Raw genomic sequence first — 22,536 nt, forward strand, 5'->3', positions numbered from 1 at the left:
GAGCCTGACGCGGGGCTCGAACTCACGGACCGCGAGATCGTGACCTGGCTGAGGTCGGACGCTTAACCGACTGCGCCACCCAGGCGCCCCTCCCCTTTTTCTTAAACATGCAGGAATAAGTTCTGTTTTCTTTCTAGTCCATTGTATATCATACTTATTGGCTTACTTTATCATTTTCTGTGTCCACTGTCATTTCTTTGGGGTGAAACTTTTCGTGGCCCTACCCCCATTTTTTTCCTTGCAGAGGGCCATCCTTTTGTAGTTCTCTTACTCAGAATCTGAGCTAGTAAGGTCTAGTCCTTTTAGGTTTGTCTGTATTTTTTTTTTTTTAATGTTTATCTACTTTGAGTGAGAGAGAACAGGTGTGAGTGGGGGACGGGCGGAGAGAGAGAATCTGAAACAGGCTCCATGCTCCGCACCGGAGCCCGACCTGGGTCTCAATCTTCAGACTGTGAGATGGACCTGAGCTGAAATCAAGAGTTGGACGCTTGGGGCGCCTGGGTGGCTCAGTCAGTTAAGTGTCCCACTGTAGCTCAGGTCATGATCTCGCGTTTCATGGGTTCGAGCCCCTCATCGGGCTCTGTGCTGACAGCTCAGAGCCTGGAGCCTGCTTCAGATTCTCCATCTCCCTCTTTCTCTCCCCCTTCCCCATTCCCACTGTCACTCTCGCTCCCTCGAAAATAAATAAACGTTAAAAAAATAAAAAAAAAAAGAGTTGGATGACTTAACCGACTGAGCCCCCCAAGCGCCCCAAGTTTATCTTTATTTTGCCCTCTCTCTGGGGTGGGTACAGAATCTTAGACGAAAGACTTGTTTCTCCAACATCTTTCTAACATCATTGAACACCGTTGAACGTGTAAGTTCTCCGGTTTTCCTATGATGTGCCTGGGTTTGGATTTGATTTCACTCATCTTGTTAGATAAACTGGATACAAGTCTGTCTCGAGGTCTGAGAAATCTTCAGCAGTTGTCTCTTTTAAACACTGCTACTCTACCACTGCCACTGCCCTCTTCTGTGACTGCTAGCGTATGGGTGTTGGAACCCTTCAACCCAGCCTCGATGTCCCTGAACTGCTCTTTTGCGTATTTTTCATCCCTTGGCTTCTCTGCGCCGCATCTCCAGGGAGCTACTCACTACCTACCTTACATTCCAGATCCTCTCTTTAAAACAAAGCAAAAACTGTTTTTATTGTGAAATATGAAACACGTACAGAGGATGCATAACAGACCAAAGTACAGCTTGACAAATGATTATAAGGAGAAGGCCCAGGTCGGGAAACAGAACACCGCCCCCAGCCAGGAACCCCTGTGCGCCCCTCCCACCCCCAGCCTCTCCCTGTCCCCTAGGGGAACCAGTGTCCTGGCTTTTATTACAATCACTTCCTTACTTTTCTTTAGAGTTCCGACACTTACTATGCGCAACCTTGAACCCCGAAGTTGAGTTTTGCGTGTTTTCAATACTTTATATATTAAAAAATATAAAAGAGAAAGTGAGAGAGATCAAGTCATACAGTATGCATCCTTTGATGTGGCTTCTTGCGCTCAGTATCACATCTGTGAGGTTCGTCCGCGTTGTTACACAGAGCTGTGATAACACTCCTTTTTGTTACCAAACGAAAATGCCACGGTTTAGTATTTATCCAACTGTCGACGACCTTTCAGTTGTTTTCTGTTTTCGTCTATGATGAAAAATGCTACCGTGAATAATTTTGTATACATCTCCTGTGTACGTATTTCTGTAGGAGTAGAATTTGTAGGCAGTAGATTACGAGTATCTTCCCTCTGACTAGATAAACGCAAACCAGTTTTCACACCAAAGGCATCAAGTTACACTGTCATGGGCAGTGTATGGGAACACTGCCTCCTCTCTTCCGTCTATTCTAGAGTTGATCCCACCTATTACATTCTTTTTTTTTTTAATACTTATTTTTGAGAGAGACAGAGACTGAGAGAGAGAGAGAGAGAGAGAGAGAGAGACTGGGGGAGGGGTAGAGAGAGCAGGAGACACGGAATCCGGAGCAGACTCCAGCCTCCGAGCTGTCAGCACAGAGCCCTACTCCGGGCTCGAACCCACAAACTGTGAGATCACAACCTGAGCCAAAACCAAGAGCCAGATGCTTAACCACCCGAGCCACCCAGGTGCTCTGCCAGGTTGTTTTTTTTTTTTTTTTTTTTTTAATGGTTATTCTTGAGAGAGAGAGAGCATGAGTGGGCGAGGGGCATAGAGAGAGAGACAGAGAGAGAGAAAGATGGAGACACAGAATCCAAAGCAAGCTTCAGGCTCTGAGCTGTCAGCACAGAGCCTGTCGTGGGGCTCGAACCCACAAACCGTGAGATCATGACCTGAGCCGAAGTCGGACGCTTAAACAACAGAGCCACCCAGGCACCCCAAGCCCCTCCAGGATTTTTAACTGGTTATTTGTTCATATCTACCTGATTTTATTTTGCTTGTCTTTTCTTTTGATTCATAATTTAATGGCTGTTTTTTTAACATAGAAATCGTGCCTTAATTTATCTCTTTGAATACTTTCAGCACTTAAAGTCTTTGTCAGAGTGGAGTGAATTTTTTTTAATTTTTAAAAAAATTTTTTAATGTTTATTTATTTTTGAGAGAGACAGAGACAGAATGCGAGTGGGTTAGGGGCAGAGAGAGAGGGAGACACAGAATCCGAAGCAGCCTCCGTGCTCCGAGCTGTCAGCACAGAGCCCGACGCGGGGCTCGAACTCCCGAGCTGTGAGATCATGGCCTGAGCCGAAGTCGGACACTCAACCGACTGAGCCACCCAGGCGCCCCAGAGTGGGGTGAATTCTTTTCCAGCTGTTAAGTTTAGTGTACTGGTTTCCTGATAATAGATTTCTTCGTGTGTCTTGAAACTTTTACTTCTAGTCTCATGTATTCAAGCCACAGCCTTTGTCAGCCCGTAGTTCTCCCCACACAAGCGGGAGAGCGCCACCTAGCCCTTGGCGTCAGGCACTGAAGCCGATGCTATTCCTTGTGTCACACAAGACATTTGGGACCCTTTTCCTCTGGAGGAGCCGGGTCCCGGCCACCACTCCTGCCTCCTGACACATACAGAAAACCTAAGCAGAACCTTGCGGTCTCAAGCCCTGTGCAGTTGGTGCATTTCTCTTTCTGTCCACATCCACCGCCGCTCTGCATTTGAGTCAGCACATGCTGTTTTGGTGTTCCCTTTTTACATTTTGCCCTGTTATCCTCTGTGTCTAGAACAGAGAGAGGGGATTTTTAAAGTGCAAACTCACCATTTCTGATGTGGACATCACCAAGAGAATTCTTTTTCTTTCTCCCTGCTCCCTGGCATGTGATGCCTCCAGTCCCGACGTGTTACCATCTCTAAGCTCCAATTTTCATTTTGGTGCAAAGGAATTGGGGCACGTGATCCTTGAGTTGTTCTAAAACTTTCAACTCCTACTAAACCGCTTTAATTTGTCCCACTCTTTCACTAGAAAATTTCCCTTTGCTTTAAAGATTTTTTATTTTTAAGCAATCTCTACACCCGATGTGGGGCTCAAACTCTACAGCCCCGAGGTCAAGAGTCCCACGCTGCACCCACTGAGCCAGCCAGGCGCCCCCACTAGAACATTTTTCTTGGTGGCGGGAGAGGTTGAAGCAAACCGGAGCAGTTACGTGGTTCCGCCCTTTCTCTGCCACCTGCTAATAGGACCCACCTGCCTTAAGCCATGCTTCTCCCTTTCCTTGTTTATCTTCTTCCAAGTATTATTTCACACACACACACAAAAATCCTTTTGGGGACCTTTAGTATTTCTGAGGTTGATCTCGCTTAGGATCTGAGACCTCCCTGTTCTGTACTCTGTCACCGGGATGCCAGTTCCCCGAGGCCACGATGCCTGTCTGGTTCCGCATCTTTTGGAGTGGACTGCCACGTAGGAGATACTTAATCAATATTGTCGACATACCAAATCTTAGGCCATTTTTTCTCCGTTTAAATATGAGCTTCGGGGGCACCGGGGTGGCTTAGTCAGTTGTGTGTTCGGCTCTCGATTTGGGCTCAGGTCATGACGTCACGGTCGTGGGATCGAGCCCCATATCGGGCACCGTGCTGAGCATGGAAACTTTAGACGTGGAGAATCTCCAAAATAAATAATTAAATCTTAAAATAAGTATGAGCTTCGAAAAGGGCTTCCCTGTACGCCCCCTTGGTTTCTTTAAATGTCCCCTGTCCCATCTCTTCCGTATGATTTATGATGATAGTGTGGAGACTTCTGTTTTAGACTCTTTCAGCCTTCTTAACGCCAGATAATCATTTGTGTTATAAGCCTGTGTTCTTCTCTATTGCTGTATAACAATTTAATCACAAATATAAGCGGCTTGCAACCATACCCGTTTGTCTCACAAGGCTACAGTCAAGGTGTCGGCTGAGGCTATGGTCTCGTCCAACACTCTCTCTCCTTCCAGGCCCGCTCACTCGGATTATCAGCTGAATTCGGGTCCTCGTGGTTGTAGGGCTGAGGGCTCCCGTTTCTTGGTAGTCGGGAGCCAAAGGCTGCCCTCGGCTCTTAGAGGCCGCCTGCAGTTTCTTCTCATGCGAAGACCCACCAGAGGACCCCTGATAATCTTATTTGGCTTCCTCCCGTACGCTTCCCTCACACGCATCCAGTCGCCTCTGACGCGCACTACTGGTTGGAAGCATGTCCTAAGTCCCACCGTGCTCAGGGAGAGAGGATCGCACGCCAGCAGGAGCACCAGGAGGGGGGGACGGTGGAGGAGGCCGCCTTCATTAAGAATCTGCCTGCCACGGCCTGGAAACGTTGTTTCCGGACTTGAGTAACGTGCTTTCTTGGGAAGTATACTTTCTGAACCGTAACCGCTGTTTATCTTAACTCCCTAACTTGTTACTGAAGTATTAATAGTATCGATTACATGTTAAAAATAATGTCGTTCCCCCCCTTTACCTCTAGGTTCCTGTTCTCTCTTCTACGCAATTCAAAATGCTGTGGACTTAGATTTTGCATTTGTGATCTTACACAAATTAGTACATTATAAATTATGTACGTAGCGATACGTGTTACTGTCGCATACAGAAAGCTTTGTTTCCTGTGCCTAATGGATGATTTTAAGCGATTTATGGATAATCTTAATTTCACGTAATTTTTCTTCATACCCTCTTTTTTTAGCCATAACTGCCTCACATCCTGAAATGTGTCCACAGATACTATTCGTGGCTATGGCACGCATGGCGAGGAGCTCTTGAGAAGTATATTTGTCTGCTATGACACTATATTAGATCTGCCTCATTACTTTTTTTAAAGTTTAATTCTTCATTTTAGAGAGAGTGAGAGCACATGTGAGCTGGGGAGAGGGGCAAAGGGAGGGAGGGAGAGAGAGAGAGAGAGAGAGGGAGAGAATGAATCTAAAGCAGGCCCCACCCTCAGTACAGAGCCTGATGCGGGTCTTGATCCCATGACCCTGGGATCATGACCTGAGCCAAAAATCAGGAGTCAGACGCTCAACTGACTGAGCCACCCAGGCGCCCCTACATCATTGTTCTTAATTCACTCTTCCCGTAGCCTGTTTCTTAAGCTTCCACTTTCCAGGCTATGTATCTAGTTTTTAAGCGATTTATTCCTCTTGTCCTGTTCATCATTTCATTTATTTTTCTTTCTACCCTCTCATCTCTGTTAATGTCTTTCTTAGGGTACGACTGGCTTGCGTGCACCTTTCCCATAGGTCTTAGAGTGCATTCCTATCTGTAGATGATGCTCTGAAGTACTGAATCTTTATATGTAGGACATGACTGAGCGGAACTTAATTGATAGCAAGTAGACAGTCGCCTTCTGAATGCGAAAGACCACATCTTTGCTCAATGTGGAGGTTTCTCTCATTTTTAATTAATTCTTTAGAAGGCTAGCAAATACCATGTATTCTATCCTGGCACCAAAACGATATTCTTCTTTCAGATAAGTGTTTTCAACCTACCTCTTATTTTCTTATATTACATTTATTTTTCACTTACAACTAAACAGCCCTGTACGTTCCTGATGACCAGATTTAAAATAATGTTCTTCTGAAGCTTTGATAGTAACTTTGTATTTTTTTTTTTCCTTTGGTTTCAATCTAAGCAATGCCCTCTGGTCCACAACCAGTTTTTTTTGTTAAAACCTTGACAGTCCTTTTCCTAAAACCGTATTGCTTCCTCTCAAAAAATAACCAAAAAATATTTAAGCCTATAACATCCTGCCTTTTCCATGGAAATGAGGTACATCGGCATTTGGATTCCCAACGTATGAACCTCCGCTAGCTAACGGCCCCCAAACCCCTCCGCTAGACTTCTAAGCACAGTAGTTGTTTAAAGTTCATAGTTTAGTCGCTGAAACTATTGAAAATGTATGCATTTCTTGGTCAGATATGATGTGCGGCCAGTGTCTTTTGAGAGTATAAGGAGGACACCTGTTTTTCCAATCAGATGTACAATAGTGTGGTCCACTGGGAACGGGTGGCTACTGAGCCCTTGAAACGTGGCTAGTCCACATTGAGATATGGTGTAAGTGTAAAATACATACCTGATTTCCAAGACTTCGTGAACAAATATCAAATACCTCAGTAATGTTTATATTGAGTCCACGTTGCAATCATAATATTTTAACATATTTGCTTAAATGTATTAGAATTAATTTAACCTGTTCATTTTACTTTTTCAATATGGTAACTGCAAACTTAAATTACATACGTGGCTCACATTGTATTTCTTCCGAACCTCGTTGGTCCGGAAAATCTTATGCATTTACTTGTCTTTAGCAACTACTATCTCTGAATTTTTTGCTCCTGAAGGAAATTCGAGAGTAAATTCTGAAGTCTCTCTGGGCAAAAAAAATTCACTTAGTTTTCCTTGATGGTTCCACTAAGGACCTAAATATATAACATATCAAAGTTAGGAAGTGTATAGAAACTTTGCCAGAGGGAGACGGTGGGTTAGAGTCTTACATACCTCACCTACCTTGGTATGAGTTGAATTTTTTCCCCATCTTCAAAACCTGATTAAATTTGCACATCAATGTCAACTCTCTTCCTCAGCAATTTTTTATAGCCAAAAAGCCAGTGTATAAAGAGGACAGTAGCAGTGTTCTGCAGTTTTGCAGTAACACGTAGTGACTTACTCTCATAGAAGCTCTGAATGACAGAATGAATCAACATACTCTACATCTCGTTTGTTTACAGCCTGGAAATTGACAGCAAGAGGGGGTGACCATTTGTAATTCACTTAACTAAACTGGAGGCAGGGACGTAGGCAACAGATAAAAACATTCTGCTTCCTGCACTTAATATCACCTGATACTTGGGTTTGGGGTAACTCTGTGGAAAAAATTTACATTAATAGTCTGTATGAAATGAAAAGTCAGAACCAAAGAACTTTTTTTGGAATTCCTAATGGTTTGTGCTGGTCATTTTTTCGCCCCTCAAGATCTTTTTACCATAGCTTTATTGAGATATAATTTGCCTATCACACGATTCATCCTTTTCAAGTAGACAGTTTGTTGGTTTTCAGTATATTCGGTCACGCACCCATCACCACAATCCAACATTAAAACATTTTCATCACCCCAAAGAATAACCCCACCACCCCAACCCTCAGCAACCCCTAATCTACTCTTCGTCTCTGTGGGTTTGCTTATTCTAGACATTTCACATCAACAGAATCATACACTTTGTGGTCTTTTGTGACCATCTCCTCCCACTCAGCGTAATAGTTTCAAGCTTAATGTTGTAGTAGAACCTCATTCCTTCTTGTGTGAGCAAATAATATTCCATTGTATGGATATACTATATTTGTCCATTCATCAATCAGTGGAATTTGGATTATACTTTCTCAACACAGAAACAAATGATGAAGGTAATCTTTACATTCGGTACTAACCTTCCCCTGCATTCTCCTATCGAACCTCATCGTAGTTTAAGCAGGTGTTAGTATAGTCACCATGATTTTCTAGGTGACGGAGAGGAGGCTCACTAAGCCGAATTTGCCTAAGATCGCACAGCAGTTAAGAGCTCGAACTTGGACCCAAAGCCTGTTCGTCCGGCTCCAAAGCACGTGTTTTCTTCCTTGTTGCCACAGCCCCCTCCCCCGGCTGGCTCCGTCCCTTAGTGGTTTTGTTGAGTTATTACTTTGTGGTTTCTTGGCTAACTTTGCTATTGTTGCTTGATTTAATATACTGTTAGATACAGCAAATGGGCTTGAAAAATCCTGTTAACGTGGCCTCTCCTGATAATTCAGTGGATAAGGCGGGAATGTTTTCCGGGTGATGATATACCTCATAGTTTAGCAACAGTACATAGAACAACAGATTGTAGAGGCCCAAGGGTGTACTGGGGGGGCTCACTTCTTTTCCCTAGCTCATGAAAGATGTCGGTAATGACCTGTATGAAACCATGTTTGCATTAATAGACCTAGTTTATGATATTTGTAAAAGCCCCAACGTCGAAACTTTTAAATTGTATCCATCTTGTCATACATAGAGAAATGCTTAATAAAATCTGTTTATAGTGAAAATATAAATTCTCTCTCGGATTCCTTTTCTTTCGTAGGGTTCTGTAGCTATAGCTGGCGCTGTTATTCGCTGGCTAAGGGATAATCTTGGAATTATAAAGAGCTCGGAGGAAATCGGTGAGTATGTTCCAACAAAGGATTAGGATCTGAATAATGGAAGTTTTTACCTTTGCTTTGTGTGAATACTTGTGATTTGAGCCATATGCGACATTAAATGAAATGAATTCCTATTATGAGTTTGATTTATACACAAAAGACTATTTTGTGAAGATTTATAAAACAACAAATTGACATAAATAGTGACGGTTATTCACAAACTGGCAAGGTAAGGGCATAAAAACTACCCAAGTGTAAAATCCGGCAGCAAAGATTACCAGAATCTGCAGGTAAAGTGGTCCATTTAAATCTATCTGATGAGAAGGAACTTTACCTCTGAGATTAGAGTGAGCGTTAAAACCCCAGCGCCTTTCATTTAAGTAGTCATGTGGCAATTTCCCATCTACGGATAATTATGTGATCCCATTACCCTCTCTTTCATCTACCTGTTTACTTCAGCCCGAAGGGGGGGACAATCAGAAACACATTGTGGACTGGGGACGCCCTGGAGGCCGCTTTTTTTTTATCTCCTAGCCAACAACCTTAAAAATAGTGGAAATGAGTTACGATCCCTTAATGAAAGCAATCCAGCTCCTTTACTTCTCGGTGCGGCCAAAGTGGTTCTCGCCCCTCCTCGCTTAGTGCCAGAATTAGGAACATTGTGCCGCGCTAGTGAATAAGAAATCAAAAGCCGTATCCTAATTTTTTATACAGCTGTGTTTATTGACCAAAATAATAGAATATATTAGAGTAATTTTTGTTTTTCTCCCCTTTTTTTTTTTTTTAATGTTAGAAAAACTTGCTAAAGAAGTAGGTACTTCTTACGGCTGCTATTTCGTCCCTGCGTTTTCAGGGTTGTATGCGCCTTACTGGGAGCCCAGTGCCAGAGGGTAAGAACTGCGTGCGAGGTATGCTTTTGTGGGTCTTGATTTATTTACTAAAGTCACTAATGACTTAGTTCCTGGTTTCCTATCTATTTTCAAATGATTTTAAAGTGTCGAGGAAACCTCTTCTGTTTGGAGAGCATAACTTCAGAACCTTTAAATTCCGAGAGGTTACAAATCATCTGACAATAAGGCCCTGCCTGCCACGTCCATGTTCATGTCAGTGTTGTGATCATTTATCTTCAAGGCATCTGCAAGCTACGCACAAGGGACATCGTCCAAATGAATTCTGATTTGGTGTTATGTTATTGTCATCTGTTCATCTGGATCCTGGACTTTTTCCTATGTGGATGCAGGATTGCGGACTGTATGACTTTTCCAAGCCGCTTCGTGTTTATGTCCGTTTTTTTTTTTTATGTGCTTTTTTTCCCCCCTGAACATCTGTATCTACCGAGGTCAACCTTTCCATACTCAGGACATTTCAGATTGGTGACTCGTTTACTCCACTCTAATCTTACAAGTCTTTTTTTTTTAATCTTACAACTCTTTGTGTGTGTTTTTAGGATCATCTGTGGACTCACTCAGTTCACCAATAAATGCCATATTGCTTTTGCTGCATTAGAAGCTGTTTGTTTCCAAACCCGGGAGGTAATAATATGGGCTTTTTTCTTGTGCTTAATGTGCTTTTGTCACTCTTAAACAAATTATATATTAATGCTGAACGTTTATTAAATAACGTAAATGTATTAAATTATCAGAGGTGCCTGGGTGGCTCATTCGGTTAAGCATCTGACTCTTGATTTCTGCCCAGGTCATGATCTCACTCTTTGGTGAGTTTGAGCCCCACGTCGGTCTCTGCACTGACCCTGAAGAGCCTGCTTGAGATTCTCTCTCTCTCTCCGCTCCTCCCCTGCTCGCAAATTTTTTCCTCTTTTTCTTAGCTGTCATTACCTTTTTTAAAATGTTTATTATTTTTGAGAGAGAGAGAGAGAGAGTGCGTGTAAGCAGGGGAGGAACAGAGAGAGAGAGACAGACAATCCAAAGCAGGCTCTCCAATGACAGCAGACACCCTGATGCAGTGCTTGAACGACTGAGCCACCTAGGCGCCCTGCTGCCATAACCTTTGGAATTCCTATTATCCGCCAGGTGCTGGGTGTTTGACCCTTGCGGGGGGTGGGGGGCGGATGCTGAGTGGTACATGTTAGGCAAAGGAAATGAATAGCTCAAACATAGGCATCGAGGCAGGAAACCAGGGTGCAAAATTGAGGTGTTTGGCATGGCTGGCTCTAAGGGTGAGGGCAGAGGTGTAGTGAGGGAAAAGATCGGTGTGTCTACATCAAGGAAGGCTTGGAAGACCAAAATAAGAAATCTACATTTTCTTTATATATATGATTTATTGTCAAGTTGGCTAACATACAGCGTATATACAGTGTGCTCTTGGTTTGGGGGTAGATTCCCCTGGTTCATCGCTTACACACAACACCCGGTGCTCATCCCAGCAAGTACCCTCCTCAATGCCCATCACCCATTTCCCCCTCCCCCCCACCCCTCCATCGTCCCTTAGTTTGTTCTCTGTTTTTAAGAGTCTCTTACGGTTTGTCTCCCTCCGTCTCTGAAACTATTTTTTTCCCCTTCCCTTCCCCCATGGTCTTCTGTTTTGTTTCTCAAGTTCCGCATACGAGTGGAAACATACGATATCTGTCTTTCTCTGACAGGAAATCTAAATTTTATTCTGTAGACTTTGGGAAGCTCTTGATCAGAAGACTGCCATTTTCAGAGATGTTACTACGAAGTAGCAGTTTAATTATGCTCATTATGTTCCTTGCGTTGGTTTCTTTAAGATTTTGGATGCCATGAACCGCGACTGTGGAATACCACTCAGCCACCTGCAGGTAGACGGAGGGATGACCAACAACAAAATCCTTATGCAGCTACAAGCAGACATTCTGTACATCCCAGTAGGTCAGTAAGCGTTGGGTCCTTTAAATGCCAAAAGTAGTATTTCTTTTGCAAGAACGGGTTTTTTAGGCGTAGGGAGCTGCGAAGATGCTGATGAAAGCTGTTGCTATTGCCCTCTTCCCTCAGTGAAGCCCTCGATGCCCGAAACAACCGCCCTGGGAGCCGCCATGGCAGCGGGGGCTGCGGAAGGAGTTGGTGTTTGGAGCCTCGAGCCCGAGGATTTGTCAGCGGTTACGATGGAGCGGTTTGAACCCCAGATCAATGCTGAGGGTATGTGTAAAAGATGGAAATTTAGGGGTCTTGATCTTGCAGTCGTGAGTTCGAGCTCCCGCGTTGGGTGTAGAGATTACTTAAAAATCAAGTGTTTTTAAAAATGAAAATGTAATGGTGTCCTGTGGAGGGGACCTTAGTGAGAGAGAGTTTGCCTTTGTGTTTGTTGTGGGTTAAGACCCTAAGTAAAATAGCAAATACCACTGTGTTAGATTGGCTATGCTGGGTATGGCTGAGAGAAAAAGCTCCTTAGGGTTTTAAAATCTTGATTTATCTATTTTGACATGGGGGGGGCGGGGGACACAAGGGGGGAAAGAGAATCCCAAGCAGGTTCCATGCTCAGTGCGGGACCCATCACAGGGTTCGATCTCACAAACCGAGATCATGACCTGAGCCCAAATCAAGAGTCGGACGTTCAACCGACTGAGCCACCCCAGCACCCCAGAAGTTCCTTATATTAAAAAAAACCTTCCAGAATCCCTTCTTTTGCCATTCACTTGTATTTACAATATTTTCATGCAGAAGGATAACGCAGCTAAACTATCAGTTCTAGCTTGTTAACAGCCTTTTTTAAAAGTAAGAAGGGAGATAACTGACCATCTTTTGGTTCCAGGGGCCTAGTTTTAGGACATGATTAGCTAGGCTAAGGGCCATTCTGATAACTCTTAAGCACAGCAGGCCTAGCCCGACAAAAGTAGCAACAATGTAAATAAGTGAGCCTTAAATACCTAAATACCTGACTCACTCTTATAACAAACTAAGCTCTGACCGACACCTTTATTAAAATATAGTGGTGCATCTCTCAGGTTGAAATAAACGTGAGTATAAAGATAAGGTTTTATATATATTGTGGCAGGATCCCCTCCCTAAGGAAAGAAAGAAAACAAAAAAGCCTCAAAGCAACCTGGTTATACGCGTACATGACAACATCCCTCGCGACCTTGTAACACGAAACCATTTCATCCGACTGCACGTTTGTGCGTTACCATATATGGGAGACAAAGAAGTGAATATATAAAAAAACTATGCCACGTGGCATTCGGGGCTCAGTGCTTCGGGTACGAACCCAACTGAGCGGTGCCGGCACGAGTCAAGTTGCTTCCTGGGAAGAAAAGCCTCAATGTCATGACTCTGCGCGAGAATCCTGCTGCACTATTGAATTTGGTTTTATAACTTTTTTTAAAAACTTAGTGTAATATAGCATCCAAGTGGCTTTTACACTACTGGGAAATAAGCTTCCAAATGTACCTGTGTTTAATTTTCTGGAAGCCTCAGCCAGCACTGCTGAATTTTATTCCTTTCCACAGATGAGAAAATGGATTGTAACACTAGTAATTTTATAGTCAGATGGTATACCGTATAACTCAGTGTAGAAATGTGTTTCGAAATCTGATGTTCTATATGTAGGTAATTTTTAACTTTTCACATTGCGTGAAGTGTGGAGTTCAAAACATTTTTCTACTTCTGAAAAAAATCATTTTCTTAGTAAACAATCGTCAGAGTGAGTATATGGCCTCGAGATGCTAATCCCACTCTTTAGCAAGGAAGTTTTGACCAGAGAGTCTCTTGTTTTCCGAGGAGAGCCTTCTTTGCTATTTTTTTTGGCCTTGGCCCAGAGTGGGTCAGTTAGGTCAGCTGTCCTTCCCTTCACCAGCCCTACTCCTCTCCCCACAGCAAACAACGCACGTGCGTGCGCGCGCGCGCGCACACACACACACACACACGTGCGTGATGGGCATCTCCGTATAAACAGTTCATTCTCCAGGAAACTTTTTTTTTAGAGCTGAGTACAGGCCAGAAATTGCGACATGGGGATATAGAGCTGAACAAGAGCAAGTCTTCGCCCTTCAGGAGACTCCTGGATCTTGGGAGAGGCAGACAAAGCCATGACAGTTGACTGTGGTCAGCTGACGGCCTGAAGTGTGAACTGCTGTGGGAAGACAGAGGAGGGGCATAGTGGGGCCCTGGAAAGCTTTCTAAAGCAAGTGATATTTGAGCAGCGTCGCCTAGGTGGCACAGGCTTCAGGTGCTACAGAAAGGCTGGGAGGCCTGACAGGGACGCACCGGTGGCCATTTTTGTTTAGTTCTCTTATCGTGGATTTCCTTCTTACAGAAACCCTGCCTCACAGGAATGTAATTTGAATCTTGTGAGAAATCCATACTTGTTCAGTCCTTCGGCTAGACCAAAAGTAATTCTCCTTCTAGTCTTAACGTATTACAGTATACCCTGTATCCCACCTCCCCCCCCCCCACCGTACCCCCTGAAAAAATATAAAAGACGTTAAATGGGATTTCCCTTTCTAATTCGTCACTACTTGTTTGTGAGTGGCCTGGTCCTCCCAGGTAGCCTGTGTCCCAGCCTCCCTCCACCTGTACACCATGCTGAATTTGAATTGCCCCTTCACCTTCCAAGCGTGCGTCTCTCCCAGTCCCTGGCCGTCGCCAGCACCCGTACTCTCCTGAGTCTGAGTTCTGGTAAAGCCCCCCATGCGAGGGGCTTTACTTTAATACGTGTCACAATTTGTTCAAAATGCTGAGTGAACATGAGTGTGGTGTGTAGAATATCTCAGTAAACTACTTTCAGACTTATGTGTTTCCCACCTTCTATTTCTAGAAAGTGAAATTCGGTACTCTACGTGGAAGAAAGCTGTGATGAAGTCAGTGGGTTGGGTTACAACTCAGTCTTCAGAAAGTGGTAAAAATGTTTTTATTATTCTTGCCGCTTTGTCTTAGTGCGTTAAATAACTTATTTAAGTGTCTAACCGTTTACACTTTGCAAGGCTGCTACGAAGAAAATCAGTGGCTTCTGCCCAGAGTTTCTAACATTTTCAGAACACTTTAGAGATGTAGGTTATCAGGTTGATATATACATACTTAATTGTGTCCTGCCTGTTTTTTCCTTATTAAGTTTATTCCTGGGACTTCAGTGGATAACTTAGTTTTCTAAAAGTAAAATGATTTCTTTCTCCTCAATGAAAAAGAAAATCAACTAGATTCTTCTTTTTATTTCTTTTTTTTCACTTAGTGTCTTCTATTATCTTTTTGGGGGGCTGTCTTCATGACCTGAACCAACCAAAACTTATGTTAATTGCTCAATCTATGTCACTACTTCCTAGGCTGATTCCAAGTTCTTAGCGAATGTACATTGGGTTAGAGAGGAGGAAATGTACCAAACTGTAAATTAGAAGTGTCATAACAGATTGGGAAATGCTCTTGGCAGAAAATACAGGACCATTTTTTTCAGTCCCTTAAGCAGGCAGGTTTTGGGCTTAAGTAAACCCTTTAGTTGTAAACAGACTTAAGCTGCTGTTACTATGCGCTTGATCATTAAACAGGCTTGAACACATCTTTAACGTGCCATAATATTTTAATTCTTTGCTAAATGCAAGATTTAGAACATCATGAATAGAATGATGTCCAGTAATATATTGAAGCACATACTTTAAGAGAGAAGAGTTTATAAATGAAATATTACCTGCCTTCTAACCCAAAAAGTGAGCGTAGATCCACTTTGAATGTATCTGGCTTTTAGGAAATGCTTCCTGAAACCATGTGTTACCACAGATCACTGATCTGTATTTTCAGTCCTGGGCGTTCCTACCTGAAGCTTTTTTTTTTTTTTTTCTCCTAAATAAGCTTAGTATCCTTTTTCTTTAAGTCTTTTGTTCTTAGACACACTTCGTTTTATAAGGTGGTGGCAAAGCTTTTCTTACTATACCTTTTGCAATTTTGAGACCCTTTGTAATTAAACCTCTCAATCATAAGTATTTTCCTAGCACAGTGCTACTTGCTGTGCAAGATATACATGCACCCTGATTTCTTTTATTTTCTAGTTGTCCTTAATCAATGGCTAATGAGAAGTTGAGTCATATGATTTCTCTGACTCGTATTTTATTTTATTTCATTTTTTAATGTTTATTTATTTTTGAGAGAGAGAGAGACAGAGACAGAGTGTGAGCAGAGGAGGGGCAGAGAGAGAGGAAGACACAGAATCCGAAGCAGGCTCCAGGCTCCGAGCCGTCAGCACAGAGTTCGACACGGGGCTCACACCCATAAACCACGAGATCATGACCTGAGCTGAAGTCAGACACTTAATTGACTGAGCCACCCAGGTGCCCCTGGATTTTTTTTTTTTTTCAACGTTTATTTATTTTTGGGACAGAGAGAGACAGAGCATGAACGGGGGAGGGGCAGAGAGAGAGGGAGACACAGAATCGGAAACAGGCTCCAGGGTCTGAGCCATCAGCCCAGAGCCCGACGCGGGGCTCGAACTCACGGACCGCGAGATCGTGACCTGGCTGAAGTCGGACGCTTAACCGACTGCGCCACCCAGGCGCCCCTGGATTTTTGTTTTAAATAGCACAATCATCCCTGTGTCCCTCCCTGCACCACAGTGCGACACACACACACACACACACATACACACACACACACACACACACACTCACTTCTTAGTAGCAGTTGAAGATAAAATTTTAATTGCAAAATTACCACAAGACCAGTTGATCCTTTCACTTTGTTTGCATACCTTACTGTCAATAAACTTCAAATGAAAGAAAAAGTTGATGAAAGAAAATTACATGATTTCTTAGTTCTGCTGTCAGTATTGATGATAAAAGTAATTTGATTTTTTTGAGAGTTGTAGATTTTTTACGTTGTTTTTTTTTTGTTACAATTAGACCGCAGTGCGTTTAAGCCAGTTTGTAAATGTTGTGAAGTCGATTTATGAAAATCACTCTAATGTATATAATATGTTGAGTCTCTAAGCTGTACATTAAATCAGAATAATAATATTCAGCCAATGACATGCTAATTGTATTTCTTTAAGCAGTATAAGCCATATAACCATATATCAATAAGCTGTTATTCTGGAAAAAATAGTATATTCTCTTAATTTCTGATGCAGTTTGCCACTTTCGAAGAAGTCATATTTCTTATTTCAAACTATATTTGAATATACCGTAAACAATTTTTAGTAGACATTTGTGTGTCTTTAAAATGTAGAAGTGATTGGAGATTTGATACTTTTTGGAGAGAGCTTATCATAAATGATGAGCTTGGCTTTGCACTCCGCATTTGCACTCCAGACACGCCAAAACAACATTTTGGAAACAATTCACATTGGTTTAAATGTGTTTAAATGCACACAGCTATTAAATAACCAGCGTGTGTGTGGAGATACCGGTCAGTCACCAAAAAAGGATACATTTCCATTAAATCCATGCCACCTAAATTAGTACGGACTTGTGAATGCAGGCCCTGCTCACGATCTTCTTCGCAAACTAGAACTCAGTGTAGCCATGTCAGGAAAGCAGTTCTCAGAACTTGGCGTAACTAAAAAAACAACAAACAAACAAACAAGAAAAACCACCTAGCATAACTGATGGCTTGCTCTAAAAGAACTAGAATATATGTTCCCTTGCCTAAAATCAGGTTAAAATGTGGCCTCCACAAATGTGGAAACAAAAAGAAACCTTGTTTTTATCTGGAAAATAACATAAGCAATGGTAAAATGAAGAAAAATGGTTTATATCCCTCTTTAATCTACCTTCTAAGGAGAGAGAAATACAAGGCAAGGGGAAAAAATCCTCTCCCAAAAAGGCAAAGAAATGACAATCCAGTGGTTGTATATCCTTAACATTTGGAGGTTAATTTTGAATAGGCTTCTTTTATAAAGGGCATTAAATATTACAGAAACATAATTTTTAAATTCAAGAAAAGCATATGTGTATAAAGAATATTCTTTAACGGAAGGGATTTTGACAGAATTCAGGTTAGGAAATATCAAAACAACCATATTCTCAGGCAATTTTTTTATTATTTTTTTAAGTTTATTTATTTGAGAGAGCATGCATGAATGTAGGGGAAGGGCAGAGGGAGGGAGAGAGAAAGACAGAGACAGAGACAGAGACAGAGACAGAGACAGAGGGAGGGAGGGAGAATCCCAAGCAGTCTCTGTGCTGTCAGTGCAAAGCCAGACACAGCTGGATCCCATGAACCAGGAGACCATGGCCTGATCCAAAATCAAGAGTCAGATGCTTAACCTACTGAGCCACCCAGGCATCCACAGGGAGTTTTTTTAATTTATTTATTTTTTATATATATTTTTTAATTTTTTAATTTTATTCATTTATTTATTTTGAGAGACACAGAAACAGTGTGAGTAGGGGAGGGGCAGAAAGAGGGAGGGAGGGGCGCCTGGGTGGCTCAGTCGGGTTAAGCGTCCGACTTCGGCTCAGGTCACGATCTCACGGTTCCTGCGTTCGAGCCCCGAGTCGGGCTCTCTGCTGACAACTCAGAGCCTGGAGCCTGCTTCGGATTCTGTGTCTCATTCTCTCTCTGCCCCTTCCCCACTCGTGTTCTATCTCTGTCTCTCAAAAATAAAGAAACGTCAAAAAAAATTTTTTTAATCAAAAAAAAAAAAAGAGTGGGAGGGAGAGAGAGAATCCCAAGCAGGCTCCGCACCATCAGCACACAGCCCGGTGTGGGGCTCCAACTCACGAAACTGCAAGATCATGACTCGAACCAAAACCCAGAGCTGGACGCTTAACCGACTGAGCCCCCCAGGCGCCCTGGCAGTTTTTTTTTTAAATGTAAAATCACAGGGCACCCAGCTGGCTCAGCCGGTGGAGCTTGTGACTCTTGATCTTGGGATCATGAGTTTGTGCCCCATGTTGGGTGTAGAGTTTTTACTATGAATAAACAGATAGATTGAGCCCCGTGTTGGGTGTAGAGTTTATTATAAAAAGCTAGATCAATACGTTGATTGATTGGCTCATACAATTTAGTGTATAATTACAGTAATATTGTCAGGTATATTTCCTTACACACAGAAAGTTCCATGTATAAAAGGAAACAAAACCACTAAGTCCTACTCCTGAAATCATTACTACACCATATGCTACCTAACTTGGATTTAAATGAAAAATAAATTAAATTAAGAGAAAAAAGAAACCAAAATGAATATTTTAGCATAAAGTAGGGTTCGAAGTTCATTTTCAGCAGAGCACTATAACTCTTTTCTGATAGCTAAAGGATCTGTAATTTGAACCTTGGGGGAATTGGATTGCACATTTAGTATCTCCGGGGGAAGAGTCAAGAAAGCCAAAATCAACAGCCTCCCAAAAAGCTCTCTCTCCATCACCTCTCCTTTGCTTTGCCAGTAGAAGGCTTATGCGGGTCTATGTGTATTATGTTCTTGGCTACTTGCGCATGCTCTCTGTATTGTTTGTTAACTATCATAAGCCTTCGATATTGATTATATTTTTGATTTAAAGTAATAACTCTTTGCTAGCTTTTACGAATATACTATTTTTATAACTTATTTTGTTTTGCTGTCATGTGATTCTTAACACAAATATTGTAATTATGTGTCTCTCTTTTGGTTTGCTTGACTGGAATCCCCTTCTACTTGGATGACCACAGGTGACCCTAGTATCTTCTGTAGTCTACCCTTGGGCTTTTTTATAGTGAGTAGCATGGTAATGTTAATCGGAGCAAGGTACATCTCAGGTCAGTTACTCTTTAAATTAGACAATTTTATTAGCTAGCGCTAATGTATTTGTGTATAACTCAGCAGAAAATGTTCAGTGTTTTTCATTCTCCCTACGCGTAGGAACCTGGAAAATCCACGAAAGGTCTAATTAGTTAGACCACTTAATCCTTGAGGCAGTCAGAATTGAGGTCTGCGACTCTGCTTCATTCTTTTATGTGCAGTAAACGGCAATTTCTTTGGGGGGTACTTTCTGCCGGGAGCTGCAGCAGTAAAGCCAACGTGAAAGTAGTCTTATGAATGCTTAAATGGAAGGACTTTCCAGAGTGACAGATGACCGTTTAAGTATACTTCTGACGTTTCATTACATTGGCTTTCAAACGTCCAGAAGTTGGTCACGCTTCAAAAAGTTTGCTCTGCGAGTCTTAATATTTCAGTTCTGGTAAGAGTTTCATCCAGAGTATGTCTGAGCAGAGTCTCCGGAAAACTCTAGAACTGGGGAAACCTGATAGTGACTTTTATTTTAGTTGCAAGACTGTATTTTGTGAACTGCAGTTTTAAAAATGATTGCTAAAAGAAATTGGAGTTGAAATTAAAGCCGAATTATTTTTTGCACGTTAACTTGTGAATATTCTTAGAAATGTACAGTTGCTCAGCATGTTGTAAAATACGTTGCATAACCTGTGTTAAGTTGAATTTAATAATCCTTTTTGGAAGGGCTTAGACGGCAATGACTTCTTCCATATGTTACCAAGAAAGTGAAATGTTTCTTAAAGTTTCATAATTAGGGAAAGACTTGAATGATTTCTCCGAATTAGATGGTGGCCTGGGTTTCACGTACAGAATGTAAAGTTAACTGATATGGAGGGAATATCCAGATTGTATACAGATTGTAGAAATCTGACAAGCCTTAACTCCATTTTTCTTTCTGCTTCTTGTGAGTGTTTGGTGGAAAAGTCTACCTATTCCCTGGAACTATAATTTAGATTTATAAAGAAACTGAGATGCTATTTTAGGAAAGGCTCCATTATTGTCTCATTATCCTCAGTTTTTCTGGATGGTTTGGAAAAGGGAGAAAAATATTGCAACCGAATGTTTTCACTGATTTTGTTGTTGTTGTTTGTTTCTCCTGTTTGCCTGTTGGTACCGTGACAGGAACAAAAATGCCTGCTCTCCCTGAAAAATTGAGACATAGAGCCTATCTCTAAGTTAGGGGGTACGTTACTTGCAGAATTCTTAGGCTTCCAAAGAGATAAGGCTACCACCTGTAGGTTCTTTCTTGGTAACATATGCTGAGGTTTGAGAACACTGGGGATTGTTTGCCTTGGTAAACAGTTAGCAATAGTGTTAATATTTGCTGATTTTGGAATTGGCCTAGTTTATATTTGTTACCTTTTAACTCTGAAGCAGTAGTTAGAAATCATGTGGAATTGGTAGCTCCAGAAATGATTAAATAGTCTTCATTGCCTTAATTCTTGAACTGCATGTATGTTGTTATTGATATATGTGGTTTTTGTCCCCCGTTTTAGGTATCCCATAAATAATACCAACTCATGGATTCCAAAGATGCGAGCTCTTTGCCTAATGAGAGAATCCAACAATTGTCTCTTAATGTGATGACACTATTCATAGACTCTGATTTTATTTATAAGCCACTTGCTGCATGACCCTCCAAGTAGACCTGTGGCTTGAAATAAAGAAAATGCAGCAGAAAGAATGCTATAGAAACATTTGGTGTGTTTTTTAACTTCAAGAGTTAAGATTGGACCAGCCACCTTTGGGGTGGATTGGGGATTGCCATCACGTCCTGCCCCATTCCCTCTGAGATCTAGGAAGAATTCAGACCCTTCATTGGAATCTTTCATCAAACATATTCAAACGCTGATGGTCTGGGATTTGATTCTCTGCACTACACACACTTGATTCAGAGGTGATAACTAACCAGCTACAAATGAGTGGCTTTTTGTTTGTTTCTGTTTGACAGACCCTCAAAGGCCTCTTTTCTGCACATTAAGGAGACCACAGCCTCTTCACTGAATGTTTAACTGGAAACCTCTGCTAAATTCTTGAAATGGAAACTTAGTGCTCTCATAGCTTAGATATTTTTCGGAAAGGTATTGGCCAAAACTGAAACTCTTCAGACATTTTACGTGGTCTTGCTAATTCACTGAATTGCTGTCTGGATCTTACAGGGAAGGACCCTTTTTTCTTTCTTTTTTCATCTCTCCTTTTTATATTTCTTACTTTATATGTATAACATACATGCCTGTCTATTTTATATACTGAGAGTAGCCCATTTATAAATTAAGAGTACATTTTACACGATCTCACTAATTACACTGAATTTCTGTCTGGATCTTATAGGGAAGAACACTTTTTTTTCTTTCCATCTCCTTTTTATATTTCTGACTTTGTATGTATAACATACATGCCTTTATATTTTATATACAGAGGGTAGCCCATTTATAAATTAAGAGCACATTGTATCCAGTACGGTATAATGGGACTGGTCTTAAGTGGACCACTATATGTATAAATATTTTGGGGGAAAACACTGTGTACATTTTTGGGCAACAGTTATGCATATTTACCAGGAGAAACTTTTTCTTAAAGAGCCAGCATTTAAAGTTTAAGTATATGTTCTATGTCAATAAAAGAAAATGTACTTTATTATGACTTCACCCATATTTCTTCTACCTTACCTTTTTATTTCATTGTTTTGGCTGGATATGTTCCTTAAAAAGGAAAAAAGAGAAAAGCTATGGAATGCTATGGTAAACCTTGTTTTCCAACACAAGCTCTTAGGAATAAAGCCAAGGATCTCTTTCTATCCAAATATGTTATTCATTGCTGGCAAGCAATCATAATTTCTATTTGAGATCCCGGGGAGATATCTCCACTTCCTGTCCCATCACAACTGAAGTAAGGTTTGCAATTAGAAACGGCTGCCAATGAAACCAAGAACTTCTTCAAATACGTAGCGTTACATGTTATAAAAGCCAACATAATCTAGCCTCTTGATGTCAATTTTTTTAAATCGTAAAAGTAATTTCTGCTTACCACCAATAAGAAAATGACTGCCTCCTAATTATTTTCCTCACCCAGTGCCGAAAATGGGCAAATATGTATATATTAGCATAGCAGGTGTTGTTTGGAATGAATGGTCGCTCGCATTTGCGGTCCTGATTGCGCCGTTGCTAAATTAGGGAGTCCACTTGGATTCCATTAATGCAGCCGCCGCTCTCGTGACAAAGTGTTATGGAAAGGTACTGTGAAATCATTACTGGGTGGTGAGGGCACTTTTACACATAATT

The 22,536-nt window shown here is 41.7% G+C and overlaps 1 protein-coding gene across 7 annotated transcripts in view; it reads left to right on the forward strand.

The window, feature by feature from the left end:
- GK (glycerol kinase) overlaps positions 1-21,895 on the forward strand; it is a 79,160-nt gene extending 57,265 nt beyond the window's left edge. For 4 of the 7 annotated variants that reach the window (XM_040468931.1, XM_040468933.1, XM_040468934.1 and 1 more), the window contains 8 exons: positions 8,560-8,638; positions 9,411-9,507; positions 10,065-10,149; positions 11,343-11,463; positions 11,587-11,730; positions 14,345-14,425; positions 19,156-19,242; positions 20,752-21,895. In XM_040468931.1, the coding sequence (XP_040324865.1) occupies positions 8,560-8,638; positions 9,411-9,507; positions 10,065-10,149; positions 11,343-11,463; positions 11,587-11,730; positions 14,345-14,425; positions 19,156-19,242; positions 20,752-20,762 (705 nt within the window). In that variant the 3' untranslated portion in view covers positions 20,763-21,895. The remainder of the gene's footprint in view (positions 1-8,559; positions 8,639-9,410; positions 9,508-10,064; positions 10,150-11,342; positions 11,464-11,586; positions 11,731-14,344; positions 14,426-19,155; positions 19,243-20,751) is intronic. The other 3 variants (XM_040468932.1, XM_040468937.1, XM_040468935.1) reach the window with 3 other exon arrangements.
- Positions 21,896-22,536: the final 641 nt, after the last annotated feature.

This window comes from Herpailurus yagouaroundi, unplaced genomic scaffold (assembly GCF_014898765.1).
Source record: "Herpailurus yagouaroundi ecotype Mexico unplaced genomic scaffold, PumYag 67793, whole genome shotgun sequence".
NCBI lineage: Eukaryota > Metazoa > Chordata > Mammalia > Carnivora > Felidae > Herpailurus > Herpailurus yagouaroundi.